Source organism: Pipistrellus kuhlii, unplaced genomic scaffold (genome assembly GCF_014108245.1).
Source record: "Pipistrellus kuhlii isolate mPipKuh1 unplaced genomic scaffold, mPipKuh1.p scaffold_m20_p_8, whole genome shotgun sequence".
Classification (NCBI taxonomy): domain Eukaryota; kingdom Metazoa; phylum Chordata; class Mammalia; order Chiroptera; family Vespertilionidae; genus Pipistrellus; species Pipistrellus kuhlii.
The window spans coordinates 57,653,093-57,675,451 of NW_023425584.1; the positions used below are offsets into that span (position 1 = coordinate 57,653,093).

Below are 22,359 nucleotides of genomic sequence, written 5' to 3' on the forward strand. Positions count from 1 at the left end.
AAAATTCAAGCAGGTATAACTTTTATATTCTACGTTTTATCATGGATGGTTGACCCTGGATGTTTATTACAATCACATAACCTCCTAGTAGCCATTTCACTAATTCATAAGTACAGCAGTAAATGAGCAATTGTTTATTCATATATTAATTAATATCTTGGTCCTTCTGCCATGGGTCCATCTTACAGAGACCACTGGCTTCCTGTGTGGTCTCCCAGGGATACTGGACCCATACAGACCAGGTGTCTGCTCGGCACACTCTGGTTATGACTCTTATCTAAAGATTGGATCAACAATAGAGATAACTTCTGGATCTTTGAGGCTATAAATTTCCTCAAATATTGTCCTAATTACCCACTTGGATATTACTTTGGCCCTTTATCTTAAACAGGTTAAGTTATAACTCAGAGGTAATTGAAAATTAAACAAGAAAGCATGACACGTGCCTTCTAGATAAACCTGTGTAAGCTCCTGTGGATATGAATTACTAAAAATTAACTTTCTTTTATAAGCCTCTGTCTTTTTCTATTCATCAAGAGTCTCCTGAGCAATAACTAACCTAGGAGATTCCATTAGCATTATGATTTTTTTTCTCTACTGGTAACTGCTAAATTTAGTTGTGCACTCATTTTGTTTGTCCAAGTATGAAATATCAAGATAATTTCATTTTTTAAGGCATCTCCATGACAGCGGTTGATTCAGAATCAAATAAGTGTTATCCCAGAGGATTAAGATGAAAATCTTTTGAAAAGAAGATACAACTTCCTCACATGTAATTTTATAAGGGCAGGGAGGGAAGGGAAATCAATGTGTAAGAAATAAGGTTGAGTTTATTTTATTTTATTTTATTTTAAATATATTTTATTGATTTTTTTACAGAGAGGAAGGGAGATAGAGAGCTAGAAACATCGATGAGAGAGAAACATCGACCAGCTGCCTCCTACACACTCCCTACCAGGGATGTGCCCGCAACCAAGGTACATGCCCCTGACCGGAATCGAACCCAGGACCTTTCAGTCCGCAGACCGATGCTCTACCACTGAGCCAAACCAGTTTCGGCAAAATAAGGTTGTGTTTAACTAAATGATGATATAGCTGAAATTACCTACAGTATCCCAATTTCCTCAGGTCCTCCTTTGTGGTACCTTCAAGATATGTTCTCTAGAAAGGGCCAGTCATAATGCTTTATAGTAACATGCCTGGCTGTGGGCACTGGAAGTCTGGTGTCTGGTTGGAGAATAAAAGGCAGCAGCAAAGGAGGGTAGAAGGAAGTATTTTCTCAGGCAGCCAGAGGCTCTGAGGTTAAACCACCTATGCACCTGCCTGTGTCATAGAAACACCCACGCCATCTATGTAGAAGGCCAATTCCGAAAACAAAACTCCTATTCAAAACATCTTTCAAGCCCCAGTTAGGGCTTTCATTCCTTGGCAGATTCTGGCTTGAGGTGTAGACTTCACTACACCACACATGCAGAAAGATCTTTAAAAAACAGGAGCCTTGTTTTCCTGCACATGTTCCAAAGAGAAAATAACAGGGAGAGGACGGCTGTTCTCTCAGAAAGCGCAGATCCTGCCAAATGGTTTCTAAATGCGTTTCTCCAAAATTTCCATGGGCCACCGGTGGCCTTTGAATACTTCCGGAAATGGAAGGGGTAGAAATCAATGACCCTGAGAGAAAGCAAACGTTTAAAGGAACTAGCTGCCTGGGAAAACAGGTAGTCACCTATAGACACGGTAACAGCCCTCTTCACAGGCTAGACATACACAGAGTTGCATCACTTCATGTTGCTGCAAGGGAAAAGCTGAGGCCGGAAGGGGAAGGTTCCTCCTATTTCTCCATTTGAGACCCAAGTGAAGGACGGTTTTGGTACATATATTTTTCAACCAGACTGACTCACTGGAACTCACACAGCTAGCAGCTTGTTTCTTTAGCTTTGGAATCCCAAGGTCATTAATTTTACCACTTAATGGAGCTATTTTTAGTCAACCAGAGGGAACCCAGGAGACCTCAAAACAGAGGAAAAAGGTTTGTTCTTGGGCAAGACTGACGCCGGGTGGTCAATCTCCCGAATAAGCAGCTATTTTGATCGATGTAGGTAAACATTCATTCACGCCGCTTCTTTGGCCAACATACAGAGAGTTCATTGAATTGTTTGGTCATAAATCAAAGTGGCTGCCCCGGGGTCTCCTGCAGGCCCAGACTGAGTCACAGGAAGGCAGGAACCGAGGACCCAGCAGAGCAACCCCCCTCACCGGTGCCCTCGTCAGCTGTCCGCGGTGTTTTTCCTGGCAGACGTGTCCTGAGTGAAAGTCCAGTTTGTCCCATCGCCTGTAGACAGTTACATAAGCGACGTCCAGCCAGTCATTTCCTAGCTTAGTGCTGAAGTCTGTTTCATCTTCTCACTCCGTTTCTCGGCTGTCCAGGCTGCTAGGAAAATTCCAGCCACTGCCCAAGTAACCGACAGGTTTTTTTAAAAAAAGAAAATAGGGACATGTTTTATGGCAAAAAATAATTCATGCTCACAGTTTTAAAAATTCAAACAACAAAATAGTGTAGGAATGTGAAATCAGGTCCAGTTCACTCCAAATCCCCCAAGAGGTGTACTCACAGTCTCCTTCGCTGGAGATAAAATACAGAACATATTTTTGTATCTTCGTAGAAGCAAGCAAAATCGACTAAAAACATGTTCTATGTTTGAGGATCCCTGCTAGACACTGAAAAAAAAGTGAGGCATCGGATCCTTGCCTTTACTCACAGATTTACTGCAGGAAAGAGTCAACAAAACATCAAGTGTAACAGGTGGGAACATTATACTGTGGGAAAGCCGGCAGTCATGGTTGTGGCCCAGCGTTGAAACTCGGGTCACCATTCAGGAATGCTCTGTGGTAACATGAGTTCCATTTTTAAGGCTGAGTGGGAAAGCAAAAGGAGAGCTAGGAGGTGGGGCCAGGAAGGAAATTCCAGCCTTAAGAATCACATCACGTAAGCAAAAAGAAACCACATGGAGAAGTGTAGGAATGACATACCCAAGTACTTGGGGATGATGGGTATCATTGTCAATGACATACCTTCAAGTGGTTCAGGAAAAAAAAAAATATTGTATTGTGCTTGCACGTTGTAAAAGCTTGAAATTATGTCAAAAAGAAAAAGATGTGACCCTTCCAAGTTAATAGTAAGAATGTTACACTAAGAGTGTTTGGTCGCTTTGTTTGTTTTTTTGGGGATCGCACGAGTGTGTCACCAGTAGCAAACCATTACCCATGGCCTGGCATTCAGCTCCAGCTGGACCCCAACCTGCTGCTTCTTGGTTTCCTTCTCTTGACTTTTGTGGCTCCTTTGTAAACCAGAACTAGTGTGTGTAATTCTCCATAGTGAACATGGCTACTATTTCTTCAAGACCCTTAAAATCTTTGGATTATAACTTTTAATTTTCATGGCTTCTGATTCAGGGACACAGGGAAGTCTGAATTAAAAAAAAAAAGATTATAAAATATCTTAGTGCTTAAATGAAGGCAAACTACAGGCAAGGTGTTTTTTGTTTTGTTTTCCTAAACAATTCAGTATAACTGCTTCTATAACACATTGCTTTTAAGAAAATGTAGCACATTTGCATGAAATGGTTTTCCTATGAACCATTTATCAAGGTAATATGAATTATAAATAATGCCCATTTCTACATTCTAACCATTAGCTATCTTGCCCTTTCAACTTTCTTGAAATTATCACCAGCTATTGATCTGTATTTGCAAGTAACAAACCAGACTATAGGGATCCATACCTGTGCACCTGCCCTTGGTGGGAGGGGAGGAGGCGGCTGCAGGTGAGTGGAGGTGGGAGGGATCACCTTGAAAGTAATGCCTTTCAAACTGGACATACTGGGAAGAGTACTTAAAACTGGACATACAGCGGAGAGTGCTTAGTCAAATATATGACTGTCTTACCACTGTGCTATACACCCGAAACTAATACAAAATAATATTGTATGTAAACTGTTACTGAAAAATCAGTATTTTTTTTTTTAAAAAAAGGAATTTCATTCTGATCTCCCTCCTTTCCTCATTACTCTATCCATCACAGATTAGCTGAGAGTCAGCTATGTGTCAGGCAGAGTAATGGGCACTGGAGTGGATGATGAATGAGACACGTTCTTGGCCCTTTAAGGACCACTGAGTTTGGAGGCGAGAGCCTGCTGCCCTGGGAATTTAAGTCTATTCTAAGAATTCCTACAAAAGAATTCAAATGTCATGTGCTGTGTTGGGAGAGAAATTGCTGCCTGACAAGCATAGGGAAAGTCTTCACAGAAATGCTGACATAAAGCCCAGGAAAGGAGGAGGGAGGGGTTACAAGCAGAAGGAGAGGTTGAAGCAGAGTCTGAAGGTCTGAAAGTGTGGCTCCGTCAGAGCTCACAGGGTGGTTTAGTACACAATGAAGCTCTGTGTGTGTGAGAGAGAGAGAGAGGAGGGAGGGCAGGAGGGCAGGCCAGAAAGGCCCCTGTGGGTACACCATTTAAAAAAGAGAGAGAGAAAACAGCCAAAAAGCAAATAGCAACAATAAACACCCCTGTGCGCTCAGCTGAAGAGTTTGAACTTCATTCTGTGGGTGTCAGGGAGGGTGTGCTGGGGAGTGACGGCCAGCTCTCTCCCCACAGGGACTCTGTGATTCCAGCCAGTGGGGAGGGAGTGTCTGCCCTGTGCGCCTTGGGATGGATGGCCTCTCCCTGCCTGAGCCCTCTGCTTAGTGTCACCTCCCCCTCTCCGGCCTCCCCTCACAAAAATAGCGAGCCCGCATTTTCTGTTCCTTACCTGGATTTATTTTTTCATGGTACTACCAAACATTTGACTGACTAACATGTCTATTTCTGTTACCCACTGGTATAATACATACGCTCTGAGACAAGTATGCCAAACTCAGGGCCTGAGGGCTGCATGTGGCCCATAATGCATATGTTTGTGGCCCAGGCAATATAACGGTACGTTAAGAAATGTTTTAATAAAAAATTCGTAACTTAATTTTTATAATATCCTGTTATACATAATTATTAATAATGAATGACAATGTTCGCTAATGACTGATGACTATAATCGTGTTGCATTCATTTCCCTTAGGTGCCTTATACGCAGGTGCACCATTTCTCTCCACTAATACTGGCAGTGAATATTTTAGCAGCCGATTGCCATGCCATTAGTCTTGAACTGACTTGTTTGGTGTGTGCAACAGGAAATATTTCCCTTTCAGGGAACAAGAAAAATAGATCTATTTGTGTTATGCTTATTAATTTGTGCAGTTATTCAGTGTCTGGTAAGTTAACGTTCAAGAAAAATATTAATTTTTATTTACATATTCTATTATTTTATGTTAATGATTACTCATTTATTTGAGCCCTTTGTATTCAGCATGTCTCTATTGAAATAAACCTACATTCCTATGAAAGTTGAAGCTGATTTTTTTGTGTGGCCCACATAAACTTAAACCTTGTTTATTTTGCCCATGTTAGCCTTTGAGTTTGACATGCTTGCTCTAAGATAAGTGGTACTTTGCCCCACATTGCTGCCTCCTCGGCCATGTCCTATGCTGGCTATGGTTATGTGCATGATCTTGAATGGGCGAGAGTGAGGCAGACCTGCCACAAATCTTGGTCCAAAGGACTTGAGCACCCATGAAACTCAGATTCCAGGAAGTGAAGTGTGCAGTGGCCATGAGGCTCTGAGCACCCAGTGGAGGGGCTCTCTACAGTGACAACAGCCTTAGAAGTGAGATGGCAAATCCTTATCCTGCGATCCTTTTTTGTCTCTCCCCCCACCTTACCCCCGCTTCATAACAGAAGGTGGTCCTTAGATAATACACCAATAAAGGGCTGTTGGGAGCTTGACAAGGATTTCACTGGGGAAAGAGAATAAAGTCTGGGTCATTCTTCCAATACAGTATCCAAGGGCAGACTCTGGAATCACGAAACTGGTGTTTGCCTGAATTCGCCTGAGCTCCCAGCATGAACAGACCATGTCCTGCAGAACTTGTGGGTCTCATGGAGTCTCAGCCTGAGCATCTCACCTTGCACTTCTCAGCATCTTGCATGCCTGGCCTGCAGGCCATGATGGGCAGTCATGACACAGGGCAAACGCACCCACAGGTTCCTAGATACATGTCCATCTGGCTCCTCATCTCCAGCCCCTGAGTGTCTGGTGGAGTGGAGTGGGCGGAGTCCTGAAACCTATTGGGACACCGGCTGATGGCTCAAGTCATTCACTTTCCCAAGCCCGTGGCTAGATATCTCTTCAAATCACAAGAGAAACAGGCAAATCTCAACTATCTGAAAACCGGCGGCCTTGTTTCTATAATAGGTCCTTCCAACTTGATAACCAACCAATTTGTTCCTATTTCAGGCAACCCAAACCTTTTATTATGGACACGCTAGGAAAATTCAGCCGTGGCCGGATCGCCTGGAATATGGGTGATTATGAGAACACCGACCAGAGAGACTCCAGAGGGGCCACCCTCGTCAGACAGGCCAAGGCAGCACCGCCTGGAGACTCCAGACCATGGAAGCAGCCAATGCCACCGAAAAAGGAGGAGGTAGGAGCATTTGCTTTTATGACTCATCATAGAAGACACAAGGCTCTTTCAGTCTACGAATTAGAGAATGCTATTCAACAGTAATATAGCAACTAAGGTTTTCCAGCTGCTTTTAACCTATCAAAACATTTTGTAATTGATACTGGATTTCCACAGTAGCATCTGCCCTGTGGGTAGGTAGGTATTCTTCCCACTTTGTAGCTGAAGAATATAAGAGATTGTGGGGTTCAGTCCTTACAACTGCTTATGGATCATCTAGTTTAACCTGGAGACAAGCCATCCCCTTGATTTCCAAAACCCGAGAAAGCGCCCAGTCTGTGTAACAGAGGCAAATCTTGAAACCTTCTTAAAACCCTTGCAGACTGGCTAGCAGAGTGAGCATATACCAGGTTCAAATCTACCAGTTTCCCCCCATTACTATGTATGGAATCTTGAACAAGTTGCGTAATTTCCCTATACAGGTTCTTTAAGAAAAATGGAGATATTAGTATCTTTCTCAAATATTTTGTAGTTTTCATGAGTATCATGTGAAGAAGGTGTAAGAGTCTATATTCAAACCAGCAACTACTTCCACAGCAAAACGCACACTGTGGTCCACCCAGGGTTTCGAGTCCGATGACAAGTTTCCATGATAGAAAGGGTAATAGAATCGCAGGGACACATCCAGACTCTCCGTGCTCCACTGAAGCATCTAGCCAACTCCTGAGAATCTTGCTTCCCCTCTGTCGCCAGCAATCTGATTCATGAGCCATTAATTGTATCTATTGGAAGCGTTCCGTGGGGGGGCTGCAGAGGCCTCCTCCTGGGCCCCGGCCCCAGGGGCTCTTTGTGTTGGAAAACAGAGCAGTTGGGCTGCTAACATTCTTACGTGGTCTGAATTTGGGACTGGGCCCCAATGAGATGATTTACAGCAGAGTGTGTAGAGGAGGCTTGGATTAGTTACTTTCCATTACTGAACTACTTTGTGCAGAATTAGCGAGATCATGGATTAAATGATCCCAAAAGCCTCCTTCTATCATTCACTAAATCCAATTGTGCAACCCTATATGGGTTAATTTATTTAGTTTTTTTTTTTTTTTTTTTATCCTTACCTGAGGGTCATTTTTTCCCACTGGTTTTTCTTTTTCCTTTTCTTTTCTTCTTCTTCTTCTTCTTCTTTTTTGTTTTTTTTGTTTGTTTGTTTGTTGTTGTTTTTTTTTTTTTTGTGTGTGTGTGTGTGTTTGTTTGTGTGTGTGTGTTTTTTGTTCTTAGAGAGAGAAAGGATTGGAAGGAGGGAGAGGGAGAGAGAAAAAAAAGTCAATGTGAGAGAGACATGCAGATTGGTTGTTTACCACATGAGCCCTTACCAGGGCCAGAGATCGAACCTGCAACCTAGGTACATGCCCTTGGACCGGGAATTGAACCCGTGACCCTTTGGTGAGCAGGATGACGGTAACCAGAACACTGGCCAGGGCTGGGGTGTTTTGTAAGAAGAAAATATTGTACATTAAAAAAAAAATCTGTTAAGAAACCTTATTTTGAAATGATTTCAAACTTGCAGAAGAGTTGCAAGAACAATAGTAAGTGAACTCCAGCTACATTCTTCACCCAGAATATTCTGTTAATTTGCTCTAATGCTTTCTTCCTATATGTGTGTACAAGAGTAGATTGAGGTTTTGTGTTTTTGGCAGGAATCCCAAAACGAGTGATTGCCATTCTCAGTGCATCACATCAAAGAGGCACCTGGTATCAGTTTACCTTATTGTCGGTGAGAGTAATTGATCACTTGGCCACATCTCCTCCCTTGCAGAGATAAACAAAATACTGTATCATTCAAAATAATCCCTCATTTTATCAAAGAGGCTTTCTTCTAAATACCCAGAGATACATTAGTAACTTGTTGTCCAAGTCCATCATTTTTGGATTATCCCAAAAGGTTCCATGGATGACACTTCAATAAGTACTCAAGCCTCCCACCCTTTTAATATAAGTCCTCTTCAGTGAAATAACCAGAAGCAGCTATTCTTATAAATTTAAAAGCAAAGAATGACTACAATGTGTATAAAGCCTTCGACATAACGTCTCACACTAGCCACCAATCAGTGGCCACCATTACTATGCTTATCAGAGATGCCAGCACACTTTTCATTCTTATGCTGGAAGATTCAGAACCATACGTTGGAAGCAGCCTCAAAAAGGAACACCTGGTCAATGGGACTGAGTGATTCGGGGGAAATCTTAAAAGCATAACGCTATATATAATACCACGTTTTCTCATCAAGAGGGATGATTGAAAGTGGGGATATTTTATATATTCGGGTTCTTGGGTTTGGATTTTTTTCTTATAAACTTAAGTTTGTAATGTAATTAAAATATTTCTAAAATGCAACTTCTATTTAACAGTATCTATCATTGTACACTTTTATCCAAAACACTATTACAAGTATTTTTGAAAGTTAATTGGGCAAATTTCTAAACTCTTTTTTGTTTTTGTTTTTATTCTATTCCTTCAATTTTTTTAAAAAAATCGCTTAATGTCTCCTAAGTTCTGTCTTCTAGTCCATTTGTTATTTTTCCCCCTCTTACCTGTTTTTCCTTCACATAAATAATAGCCATTAAAGTGTCAGCAAATTTATGTGCATGCAACAGACATTTTCAACATCACCCATTTCTATTTCACTTCTTAGCTTGTAAGTACTCTCATTGCCCACTTCATTCCATACATGGATACAGTTTCAGTGATTGACACATTCTTCCCTCATCCATTCACTCACATTGAATCCGAAAGCAGTAATTCCCAAATTTAATGTGCACATGAATCACGTGGAGGTCACGTAAAGGTGCAGATGGTGATTTGGTGGGTCTGGGATGGGGTTTGGGACACTGCATGCCTCTCCACGTCCCGGGCAAGGCACCTGCTGCTGGTCCTGGGACCCTGAGTAGCCAGGGGCTAGAGGATTTGACACTGAACTATGGCATGCTCAGCTAGGAACAGGAAGGACTTGATGGAGCCAGGGGTGAAGGAGAGGAAAGCTAGGAAGAACAGGTTGGCAGGACCAAGGTGACAATAACCTAGCAGATAACCTAGCACCGAGGAGGAAGAGCGTGTGGTTCAGTATGGCTGGATAATAGTGTGCAGAGAGAATTATCTAGTGGTGAGGCTGGGGAAGAAGAACCAGTAATGTCATTGGAATACATGGTGCTAGGAACTTAGATTTTACTGAGCTGCCTTTTAAACAGAAGTGACAGGATTAAACTTTTAGAAACATCATTTAGACATTACTTGGACGAATACTAATTAGAATTGTTTTATATAAAAAGGAAATGAGTTCAAAGAGCATTTGGGTAGCTCAACTAAGAAATAAGGAGGGATTAAAAGAAGGCAAAGAGAAAAGGTAATGTATTTGAGACACAAAGAAACTATTAGATTCAACAGCTCTGGGTGCTGGCCGGGTGTGGGGGAAAGAGGAAGTGGGACCTGGCCTGACATTATGAAGAGTGAGGAGGGAGTGGTGGAGCCAGGTGGCTTAAGGAGCGAATAGGAAGCAAGGATTGAGCGCCAAACTAACCTCTCAAGAAAAAAGCTTAGTTGTCAAAGGAAGAAGAAAGTTACAATAAAAAGGGGCGAGGAGAGGACACAGGAGAAAATGTTAATGTGGGCAAGACTTTTTTTTTTTTTTTTTTTTTAACATATTGGGTAGAAAAAGTCAGATTGAGAACTTGAAAATGCAAAAAAGGAACGGTAAGAATTTAAGATCCCCAGAAAAGCAGAGGGATGTGCACAGCTTTAAGAAACTAACACACAACAACAAGGGTATCTTTACACGTAGGAAGGCAGCTTTTTACTCCTACTGTGAATGAAGGGTTACCTCCCATCCTTGCCATCTCAGAGGGCTGTTTCTAACTTATGCTTTACTCGGGCACCAACATCTCCTTAGCAGCACATTTTCAGAGGACTTGATCTCTGAATAATTCTGACGTTGGTATTGGTTTACTGTGTTAAAGATTTTTGCTCCTAGAAATTGGTATGATGATATTCTGACCACTCAACTCCATTTTGGGATTATCAGATATATATCAACAAATCAGGATGTATAGATAGATTAACTGATTTTAAAGAATTGGCTCATGTGATTGTGGAGAATGGTAAATCCCAAATCTGCAGGGTAGGCAAGCAGGCTGGAGACCGAGGCAAGAATGATGCTGCGGTTCAAGTTCAAAGACAGGCTAGAGGTAGAATTCCCTCTTTGTTGGGGTCCTCAGTCTGTTTTCTCTTAAGTCCTTCAACTGGATGAATGAAACCCACCTACATTAGGAAGGGCAACCTGCTTTACTCAAAGAATACGCCTTTAAATGTTCATCTCATCTAAAAATTCCTTTACAGCAACATCCACAATATCTGGGTACTATGCTTTCACCAAGCTGACGAATAAAATTAACTGTCACAGCTCCCATTGCACCCCTTTTATGTAAATGAAGTAACACATACAAAGGATCTGACAGAACAATCCAGACACCATGGAACCAAACAGCAATGTGGTGTGGATGTGTGTGTTTCAGTTCTTTATCAACAGCATGGATTTTAAAGATGCTTGAGGGGATGTAGAAAACATTTTAAATTTTCACATAATACAAAAAGGATTTTGAAATATCTAATGTTACTTCTCTCTATAGACATTATGTCTTAAAACAGCATAATTCAGTATGGTATTATGTTGCTACAAAAGTAACAACAGCATATTTTTTCCTGAGACCATGAGTAGCAATGATCTTATCCCTTTCATAGTAAATATTTTATGTCTTTTACTTTCCTGAAATAAAATTTATAAATAATGCAACTTTCTTATACATATAGTTTATAAAAAATCAATACAATGCACTACACTTACTACTTAAATTACATATTAATACTAGAGGCCTGGTGCACAAAATTCTTGCATTTGGGAAGGGGGGGGGGAGTGAATGTCTCTCAGCCTGGCCTATGCCCTCTTGCAGTCTGGGGCTCTTGCAATCTGGGACCCCTCACTCTTTACAGCCCACCTGCAGTGGAGGAAGGAGAGGCTCCCGCCACCACAACTATACTTGCCAGCTGAGAGCCCAGCTTCTGGCTGAGCGGCACTGCCCCATGGGAGCGCACTGACCACCAGGGGGCAGCTTCTGCATTGAGCGTCTGCCCCCTAACGGTCAGTGCGCATTACAGTGACCAGTCGTTCTGGTAGTTCCTCCCTAATGGTTGCTTAGGTTTTTATTATATAGATATTTAAAATACATATAGACATTAGGAAACTAGATTAGAATATAAAATATAATGAAGTGGCTAGATGCTTCCATCTATACATAGTCTCCATGAGTGCAACAGCTATAAATGAAGACTGATACAGATATGCTGTATCGATGACTCAAATTCCATGAGTAATGTCGTTTTGGTAATGTTTTCCAAATTATGTCAATTCTTGTTAAAATTCGGAACCTTACAAGGTCAAATCTTCCCTCAATTTATACATCAGTGACATTCCTGGAAAATTCAGCATACATGAAAACCCTCTGAAAAATACATTGTGCTTTTATGTAAAGCAGAATTAAATTCTCAGCTTAGATCACGATAAACAGGTTCGTTTTTTTACCCACATGAATGCCCAGCATGACATTTCGGTCACGCCACTGACAGGACAATTCTTCGTTCCATGGGTATCCCACACATTACAAGACATTTCTCCTTTCATCCTCAGCCTCCACCTCCCGTCACCCTTCATTACGCTGAGCAACATGGTCCTACATTTCCAAAACCCCCGATGAAAATTACTAACAGTGACTTTGTTTCCACATGAGTTCATGGAAATGAGACCTCTAGATTCTTAAGTCCTAAGATTCAACGTAACAAACAAATCCCCAGATAAATTCAAAAGGTTTATTGCACCAAATGCCAAAAAATATGGATCAAAATAATACAAGGACAAGTTTTAAGAAAAACAATTCTCATACAATGACATTGATAGCTATTTAACTGATCAAAAGTATAAGGTCCTATCAATTTGTCTTGATGGAGCTTCAATGGTAACAAATCCCAGAATTTTCTCCTTGTTTAAACACCACTTAAATGTAAGCATATTGCAATCTTGCTTCCAAGATATATAGTTCACCAAATTTTGACATTTAAAAATTAACATTCAGAGGGGACTTCTCGATTTAGGCAAGTATTATAATAAAGTATCCCCTCCCACAAAGCACAATACAAAACAAATGGTTCACATTTACCCAGAGAAGCTAAAGACTCGATTTAATGGTGAAAGTATGCATGAACGAAATAGTTCCAAAAGAACATAAGACCGGATAAATCCATACATTTTAAAGAATTTGGGGGGGGGGGTCACTTTATATTCTTTATTATTTTATGTACAACCAACTCTAGTGAAGAACCTAAAAAGCTACAGACTAAATTTTTATAAAATCTCAGGACCTAATAAGAGCCCCAAACAACAGTTTAGTATCAGTTAACAAGCAGGAATTTCCCTCCCTCCAAAAAAGTTAATTTTGAAAAATATGGTAAGTTTAAAAAGTTGTGATGTGTAAACGGCAGTTCCATGGGATGTGAAAAGATTATAGTTACTTTCATTAAAAAACAGCACACTTCAGAAAAATGGATCGAAGCCTGTACAAAAAGCTATTTAACACTGATAAAAATAAAATACTTTGGAGTTATGCACAAGTATGGAAGCTACATTTTAAATTTCCATTGTCATGTTTAAACATACACAGTCATCTTTACATTCGTATCACGCATCAATCTATTAAAAATAAAACTGCGACATGCTAGAAAGAGGGCCATCACAGGAACACGTATGTACTCTGCTCTGTCATGCCTCACTAGCTTGCTTAAAGAAGCAAGATTCTACAAAAGCTACACTCAACAGGTAAGACTTAAAAGTTGAAGAAACCCTAAAGGTGGAATCCTGTCAACTGAGGTAGTTTTTTCAAAAAAAAAAAAATGTTTTTTTATTTTGTTTTTTTGAGGTGGGCATGGGACAGAATGAAGCCGCCGGGTGCTGTACGGTGTGTGAGTGGGTGTCTCTCAACACAAGACCATAAGATTTTTTTTCATTTTTTCATTTTTGGGAAGAGGTTGAATTTAAGACAAACAAAACTTGAATGTTATTTAAAGGAGGGTTCTAAAAGAGCTGCAACATTCTCAGTCTGTTTTTCCAAGCAATAGGTGTGAGGATTAGGTTCTGAACAGAACCCGGAGCATCACTGAGACCATGCCCACGTGTGACCCACCTGCGGTTTCCCAACAGACGTTTTTCCAAGAGAGTTTTTAAGAGAGTTTTGGAAAAGGGGATTAAAAGGCAAATTAAATCTTCTCAGGTTTTGAGGGGGCTGGGCTCAATCTTCCATGTATGAAGTTTAGAATCAGCCCTTTAAATCTCAATTTCCCCCTATGTGGGCCTAATTTTCAACATGCCACATAAGAACGGAACTGATTTTGTATTAGTTATTTTCTACGAAACCCTGGAAGGCGGTGAATGAGGGAAAGTGCCCAAACGTGTAAACAAAGAACAGGGAACAAGAGATGAGGGAATGCTTTAAACTGGTGCAGATGGAAATGATGTAACACCAGCTATTACCATTAATTTACATGTAATGAAAAACAAATGACGAGTGAGCTGAGCCACAGGTAAGGTTCACTCTCTCTGCGTAACATCACAACAAGCAATGATGTCATGGAATTAGAGAATTTAAAATACAAACTCAGATGTTAGGCAAAAGAAAACAGAAAAATCTAAAAAAAGGATGGAAAATTTCAATTTTATGAAAGACATAAAATAAAAATGAAAAGATCTTAAGAGCTTTAATGTACCCATCTACATTTCACATCATAAAAAAAGAGAGAGGAAGGCAGCAAATCTGACTTATTTCTAAGAAGTAATACACCCATTTTTTCCCATTAGGTACTCTTTCAAACAAATAATCCACTTTCATTTGTAAAAGAAGAGACAAACTTATGTAGCTTGGTGTTTAAGATAAGATTTTATCAAATAGAAAATCTGAAGTCATTCTAACCCCTACTCAGGAAGTTATTTCATTTTCTTAGGTACAAAGAATATTTGGGAAGGACAAATTAATTTATAAAAAAGTGAAAGGAAGTTGGAGCCTGGTTATAATTAGCTAATAATGCTCTGCTTTACTCGGTCAGCTCTTGTCATTTAATGATCAATTTTTTAAGTCTTTTTCTTTATCTTGGATATCAGTACATTGTCTGACAGGGTAATAGTTTGTGGTCAACAAACTAAGAAAAATTTCTTTTATAATAACAGAAAATTACGTGTTTCATGTTTTTTATTTTTTTTAAGTCAACCATGCTAGCAAATAAACAATTCCTCATTTTGGCAGGTTCGATACTATGGGGGAGTTAATTTCTGGAACAGTGTTTTGAGAAGTATGTAGGAATTAGAAGGCACAGAGATGATAATGTAAAAATGTAGAGCATGTATGAATTGTTTATAAATGTTCAAACTAATTGCTTTCATTAGTCATCCTGAACTGTTGCAAGTTTCATTTCCCACCAGGACAGCTGTGCCTTGTAAAGTATAAATAGTCATTTGTATTAGCTATTACAGGAAGAAAGAGGCTTTGGCTAGAAGAATTTAGCAACAGGAATACTCTTGAGCTTATAGAAATAACTTTGGTAAATGGCCTCTCCTAAAGAGGCTGCTGAAAGCTCTGAAGGATAAGGTTAAACACACGGTATCAGACTGTGTACTTTGCTGCTACAAACTCCATCCTGATGGGATTAAGATGCTACATTGATTCTTGGGTTTATTGCACCAACAATCCACCTCTAACCTACCTGTGGCTGTATCTGAGACAAGGTAAACTCCACGAAGATGTGAAAAGAGCGGGTCCCTATAGCACTCTCTTCCCAACAGTCAATATTCTTCCCTGTTTTAGGTCAGACTGTCGCTCCCACAGCCACCAGAGCTGACAAGGGCCCATGTGGCTTTCTCTACTTCACCTTTGTAAAAAGCAAACTCCAACTTAGAATCTGAAGTCCTTCTTCTGATGTCTCCATAGAATAGTGGAATATGCTTTCTCCAGTGTGGAGAGCTCATGCGTAAGCTCTGAAGCATTTTCCTGCTGGAATGGTTTGCACATTGTTTATCTCCTGCTCCAAAGTCCCTTGTCGTTTGGCCCAAACACACAAGGCGAGCAGTACCAACAGCTTAGTGTTTAGTGTAGTGCATATGCTTCCTCCTTCCAAAAAGGTCACTCTCTCTGTTGACTCCTGGGTAACAAAAGGCGTACAGTAGTCATGAAAAACACACATGCCATTATGTCAAGTAAACCTAAGTTCCAATAAAGCATCCACTTGAAAGCAACAAGATAAAACAAGACAAAGCGGTGGAATGACTGTTTCTGATTGCTCTTCTTATGCTTTGGATGTCATGGAGAGCTTATTCTTTTCTCCTTCACATGAGAATGTGTATATTTTTTCTGCCAAGGAAGAATGGTCCTGAGCTTAAGCTTATAAGAGTATCTGAGCCACATACGGAGAATGAGTACTGGCGATAGCAGTCAACAGAGGCAGGTCGTTCGATTCAATCCTGAATATTGAAAAAAAGAGAAAAGATTATTAATTTAAAGTAACATGATTCTGCAGTTAAGTACATTGCTAGGGACCAAGCATGCCAGATCATTGCTTAACACAAAAGAAAAAATAAGAGGGATGACAGGATGATGAAAAACCTGTTCTTTTATTATGACTTCCCAGCGGACAATGACCAGAGGACAAAGGCCAGGAGGTATGCTGGGCACACGTGTGGACATACAACTGTTCTTCTACAGCAGGGGCCACCGAGTCCAAGCCCATAACTTCCTTGTATTCCCTGTACAGCCTCATTGTTATACTTTACTGTTTCCCCCACTGCCTCCTCATTCCTCCAGTCAACATCCCGGATGCACACAGCTCCTAAGTTATAACTCGTCTTAGGGAAATGATGAAGGTGGCAATTTCTTCAAAAACTTTGGGATTTGTCCAACAGGCTATACAACTTAGATCCTCACCAAACAACATTCTGAGAGAAAGCAACACTAACAGATGCTGAATCAAGAGACATGACATCTGATGGACCTGGCTTTGGCAGCCTCTCTTAAAGCAGAGGCGGATATAGCATGGGCTAGGTTAAATGCTGATAAATGTCCTGAGGGGGGAAATAAATGAAAGGAGGACTGCATCAGTCCGTGAAATATGTCCTAACCTTTCCATTAAATTCCACAAAAAATTAAAGTTTAAATGACCTCATGGAGTTTTTCCTGTGCCTTTTCCAGTAATGCTCCCTGCAGGTCTACTTCCAGGTCTGTGCACAGTGGGGATGGGGCTATAGAGGCTGGGGATGATTCCCGCTAATAAGGTACTAACAGGGCCTATAGATGACTTGTGACCCCTCTAATAGTGTTGATGATGGACACCTGTCAGAATCAGGGACAGGTGAGTGTCCTGAAAATATAGGACCCACATCCACAATGGGAAAACTCATGCAGCAAGACCAAAGTATGAAGGTGGTCAAGAGATCTAAATCAGAACTAAGAAAACACACACACACACAAGCAAGAGATACTCTGTAAGTTAACTGCAAAAGGAAATGCCTCCAAAGGGGGAAATATCTTAAAAATGAAGTGTGTAAGAAAAATGTATAACATGAAGTGCTAAGAGCCAAACACAAAAACATAGTCAAGGCCTGAGTCTTGACACTTTGATTGGCAGGCTTAATAGAAAACTTCAAGGTCGACAATACATATACAATATCTTCTTGCCCAAATTAGGGGAACCATCATCGTGGGTAAGGAGGACAGGTCCCCACTCTTCCCTAGAGAAGTCATGGCAGAGACCCTCGGGAAGATGCTGTACAACATGAGTAACATAAGCACGTCTCCTCTTCTGGTGGGCTTACCACCCAGGGAGGAAGGTACAGCCAGCCCCCGTGCACAGGCAGGCAGGCCCCTGCCTACCCCAGGACATGGCTGCATCTGATGGCTTGTGACTTGGACATCTTACTGAAATGACTACAGATGAGCAAACAGAGTGGAGTGTAATTTTTCACTTTCACACCTAAAATAACCCAGGGATAAGATTAACATAAAGTACCCGCAGCTTAAAGTTCTGTGCTCATTTCCACTATCAGAAACAGAGAACACGCTGTTCCTTGGAAAGGAGCAAGACACATGGCTGATGGTCCCCACACCCTTCCATGGGCACCCGGGCCTGCAGGCGTAGGGTGGCACAGGACGAATGGATCCGTGGGTACAGTGCTAGGGACATAGGGAGCAGAAATGGTGACACTTCACCAAACTCACCCCAGTACGACACCCAATTCTTTCACATGGACTCGTGTGTGTCCACGAAGATATTCAGACAGCATCTTACTTTTCAGGTACATCTCCTGCAGTCTGTCTTCAAGATGCATGATGCACTGTGAAGCCAATAACATTCACAATGAGGGCTAGAATGGAAACCTCTGCCAGCATTCTAAAAGCTAGGGTTCTCTTGATTCATTTTGAGTCTAACCTCTTTCAAATACACTTAAAAAATTACAAGCCATCTCAAACCCTATCACTGGTAGGTTTTGTAAAACAAAGTTTATTTTTTTCCAATGACTAGTCAGATTTTCAAAATATTATCCTCTGGTCTTTTCTAAAAAGCATTTGTTTTTTACATAGCTGAAATCATTCTATAAATGCTTCTAAAAAACTTGATAATAATCCTTTCCCTGTGCTAGTAAAAATTCTTTATCAATGTAATTTTGTGGCTAATTTCTTTTTTAAGAATGTGAATTTATATTATTTACTTAACCACATGGAAATTTGCATTTTTGTTCTAAATATTGTAAAGAACATCTCTGATATATATATTTCCCTATATATCAGATTATTTGGGCACAATACATTCCCAGAACTATATTTTGAAGTTTTGTTTTGGTTTTGGCTCTGGAGTGTATTTTAACTAGGTCTTTAAAAACAATAAAAAAGGGCAATTATTTCCAGGACTTCACTATCCTTGGAATTGTGTTCAAGTTCATTTTTTAGAGAATAGCAACCATCTGTGTCTTTCACCAGAGGCAAATGCTTTTGCATTTGGCAGGCAGAGCTCTCCAAGCATCTTCAGTAAGACACCTGATGGCTTTGGCAAGGGTAATTCTATCACACATAATTTTCTTCTAGACCATCATGCCTGCTATTTTCAAGGTAAAAAAAGGTTAACAGACGCATTTGAGAATGTTGATCTTGACCATCTGGCCTGATCAGTGACGTGGAAAAAGTATCCATTAGAGATGTAATCTTTTCAGTTTTTCATTGGTTTAAAATCTTAAATGCCTTGTGTTGGGTGGATAAAACACAACTGGTAAGTGAATAAGAGTAATAATCAAAGCAAGGAGGACTTCACCAATCCTCATGAAAATGGTCCCCCAAATAAAGAGTTTAGTGGTGAAAGGATCTCCCTCCTATTAAGTTTTAGTTCCTTATGGAGTAAATACAAAATTTTTAATAAGAATGTTATAAAATATTAAAAATATTCACATTACATGAATCCTTTGTGTTTTAGAATAGTTAATCTGCAGAGTATTCATAGTCTCCATGAAAATTATATGCTGCGATGTCAAAATAAAGAGAACATTGGTCTATATGGAATGTATACTATTTTTGAAATCAAAGTATTTAGAATCTTTTTTTTAAAGGCTTGATTATTAAATAGAATTGTTTCAGTTTTTCCTTCTCCTTTCTGGTATCTTAATCCTGAGATGGGTTTCTTCAATTTTTAATTTCTGAAAATTTAAATAGCTACTTTCCCTTTCAAACTGATGACTCTAATAGACATTTAATTATATGTTTCATTGAAATTGTTTTTAAGGTGAATTTTAAACTGCAGATAAATTTCTTCTGATCTTGATTTTGTCGGGCTAAGTAAGCCATGCATATTATTAAGTGGTTAAACATATTTTGGCCCAAATGAAGTAAAAAAAAATCAGCTACAATAATTTATTGTTTGGAAAATAAAGATGTCAAAAGTAACAAGCGCTATGCATTGGAAAATAAAATATAAAAGTTTGGTAAATACTTAAAACAGTAAGAATCTATAAAATCTAACATATCTTCCTTCCCTTCCAGAAAAAGAGACGTCATCCTAAAACTCAGCATGATGAAACTTGCTACTAGAAAGAAAAACTGACTCTAAATACAGAGCAAAAGTTAGATGATAGGAACCTGTGGTCCCTCATCGATTATCCCGGGGACAGGTGTCCTGCAAGAGAAGCCTAAATAAAGATTTTAGTGAAAAGGTGGTGTTGGTCTTTACAACAATTAACTGGTTGTTTTTTTTTTATGAAAGTAGTTATTAACAATCGCATACACAGTAGCTGCTTCCTGAGTGCTTAGCATCTAACACCATCCCAAGTGCTTTTCGTGAATCATATAATTTTCTTTCCTAACCATATGAGTTAGGTTCTATTATTTCCTCAGCATTACGGATAAGGGAATTGAGACTTTAAGAAGTCACACAGGAAGCAGCTGGGCCTGTGTTTGACTTCTGGCTATTGGACTCTCAAGCCCAGGTGGTGGCCACGACTGTATACTGGCTGTTCAAGCTCCTCTTTGATCGCTGAAAATGCAATAAGTACCTCAGTCCTAATTTTCAGAGGATTCTCTTAACATGCTTGTTACAAATGAGAAAGCTGAGGTTCAGAAACACTTATCCACCACCACACAACTGATCGATGGCAAAGCCTAGACTTTAACCCAGTAACTGTTATGCCACACTGTCTACTTAGACAACAGAGGGTTATTTCAAAGCATCATCTTCAAGGCCATAAAAATCCTGGCTCTTTCTGAGGCATGTGGTACCCCTGGTAGATTCAGCCATAAGAACTCAGGAATTACCCTCCAATAGCAATTAGTGTAGGTAATTAATATTTAGCTTCCAACTTTGTTGTCAAATATCTCTATCTTTTGTGAAGGCCAGAAGGGAGATAATATATGTCCCGGTTTGGGGTTATTCTGCAGAGTAGCAGCCTGCAGAGGGAGGAAGGAGCAGAGAAGGTGAGCATACTTATATCTAAGCCCATGTCCCCAAAGGCAGCTCATCTAGTTTTTCCTAGTGATGCCCTCAAGCCTCACTCCCACTTTTGAAACCTTTCTTCCTTCCTCTTTAAATATATTTGTCTTTCAATCTCTCTCCACATGCACACACACCTTGAAAAGAATTTGCCTTGTGTACTAATTCCAATAACTCAGGAAGAGCTGTTGATCATTTCTAGGAGTTGATGGCTCGTTCGTTGTTTGATTTTAATATAATGTCATTTTAAAATCCCATTTGAAAAGGAATAACTGATACCATTTTTTATGGGTATGGCACTTCAGAATTTCAAGTGTTTACACAAGCAATATTCTATTTTATCCCTGAAAAGAAACTACAATTCCTTCAGGAATCAGTGTGCTTGATATGTTAAGGTGAGGTTTCAGCATGAAAGGGTTGTCAGGTCCCGAACTAAACTTTTGTTCAAAGACTGAGACATTTTTTTCCATGAACAACCTCGTCAAAAACCGAATTGCTCAATATGAGAGATGTTCAAGAACCGAGGTTTAACTGTACCTGTTGAAAACCATTATTTAAAAAAAAAGTGTCTTTAAACTATATTTCTTTGGTGATGTGAGAACAAATACTTACAAAATCAGCAGGGAGGTGAAGCTTGTAAAGCTGTAAAATGGATTGAAGTAAACTGGACACCTGACTAGAGACCAGGACATCCTGGCCTAGTTTCGTGCTGTCCATCACTTTCCTCTGACTGGTGGCCACCTGCACACTCCACTTGTCTGTGTCTGCAATAATGCAGACGGCTTCAGCTATGGGCTCATCAAGCACTGGATGCTGGAAGAGAAGCACAGCAGGTGAGGTATTCACAACACTCCAAATGTCCTCAAAATGTCCAGGGTTTCAGTCCAGGATTAGATTAAGTTCAGAAGCTGGTGGCAAGAACTACAGAAATTTAGAGTCTAAATTTAGAGGCTAAAATAAGAGTGTCATCATTAAATAATCATTTAAAAATTAATTTTATAAAAGCCACATCTAATCGTTTTTTTTCTTATACCCAAGAGGTACACTATAAATGCTATTAAGTGTTCACACATAAGAAAAAGAGACGTGCCCTCCCTACATTCAGGATATTAAAATTCATTTCCTTTTGAAAGACTGCACTCTCCTTTTGAGATGGAGAATAGATATTAGAGTAAGTTGTAGGATTCTATTGCCATATCTGCAATAAGAAGGTGTGGCAGAGTAAATTAATATTCCCTTAAAGTTATAGTTTTAATCACTGAGCAATGCTTACTTAGTAAGTGCGCTACATGCATAAATCAACCCCAACAACCAATTGAAAGCAGATTGGGTTGTGAATTTATATAGAGAGTCCAAAAGGAAAAAATCTGGCTCCTGAAGAACATAACTTAAAATACAAAATCCTCAATATCTGAGCATTTAGGGATAGAGTAGGTTAACTAGTAAACTAAACCACAGGGCAAGTGGTAAACACTGAATTAGTCAAGGAAGAGGGCCTTACCAAAAAATCAATTTCTCAAAATTGATCAAAGTATAAAACTGCTTCAACACCAACATCTTTTATATTCATACTAGAGGCCCGAGCATGAAATTTGTGCACTGGGGGTGGGGGGATGGGGAAATGTCCCTCAGCCTGGCCTGTGCCCTCTCACGGTCTGGGAGCCCTTGGGGGATGTCCGACTGACGGCTTGGGCCTGCCCCCCATAGG

At 40.0% G+C, this 22,359-nt stretch overlaps 2 protein-coding genes across 9 annotated transcripts in view; one reads left to right on the plus strand and one right to left on the minus strand.

Annotated features, from left to right (window-relative positions):
* The window catches only part of CUNH4orf45 (chromosome unknown C4orf45 homolog), a 65,027-nt gene extending 58,280 nt beyond the window's left edge, over positions 1-6,747 (plus strand). The window contains exon 4 of the mRNA XM_036424365.2: positions 6,382-6,747. Within this exon, the coding sequence (XP_036280258.1) occupies positions 6,382-6,655 (274 nt within the window). The 3' untranslated portion in view covers positions 6,656-6,747. The remainder of the gene's footprint in view (positions 1-6,381) is intronic.
* Positions 6,748-12,440: 5,693 nt separating this feature from the next.
* FNIP2 (folliculin interacting protein 2) overlaps positions 12,441-22,359 on the minus strand; it is a 121,305-nt gene continuing 111,386 nt past the window's right edge. For 6 of the 8 annotated variants that reach the window (XM_036424082.2, XM_036424076.2, XM_036424081.2 and 3 more), the window contains 3 exons: positions 21,264-21,464; positions 17,900-18,015; positions 12,441-16,149 (listed from right to left, as the gene is read on the minus strand). In XM_036424082.2, the coding sequence (XP_036279975.1) occupies positions 16,071-16,149; positions 17,900-18,015; positions 21,264-21,464 (396 nt within the window). In that variant the 3' untranslated portion in view covers positions 12,441-16,070. Of the gene's footprint in view, positions 16,150-17,899; positions 18,016-18,512; positions 20,609-21,263; positions 21,465-22,359 lie in introns of those variants that run through there. The other 2 variants (XM_045576627.1, XM_036424084.2) reach the window with 2 other exon arrangements.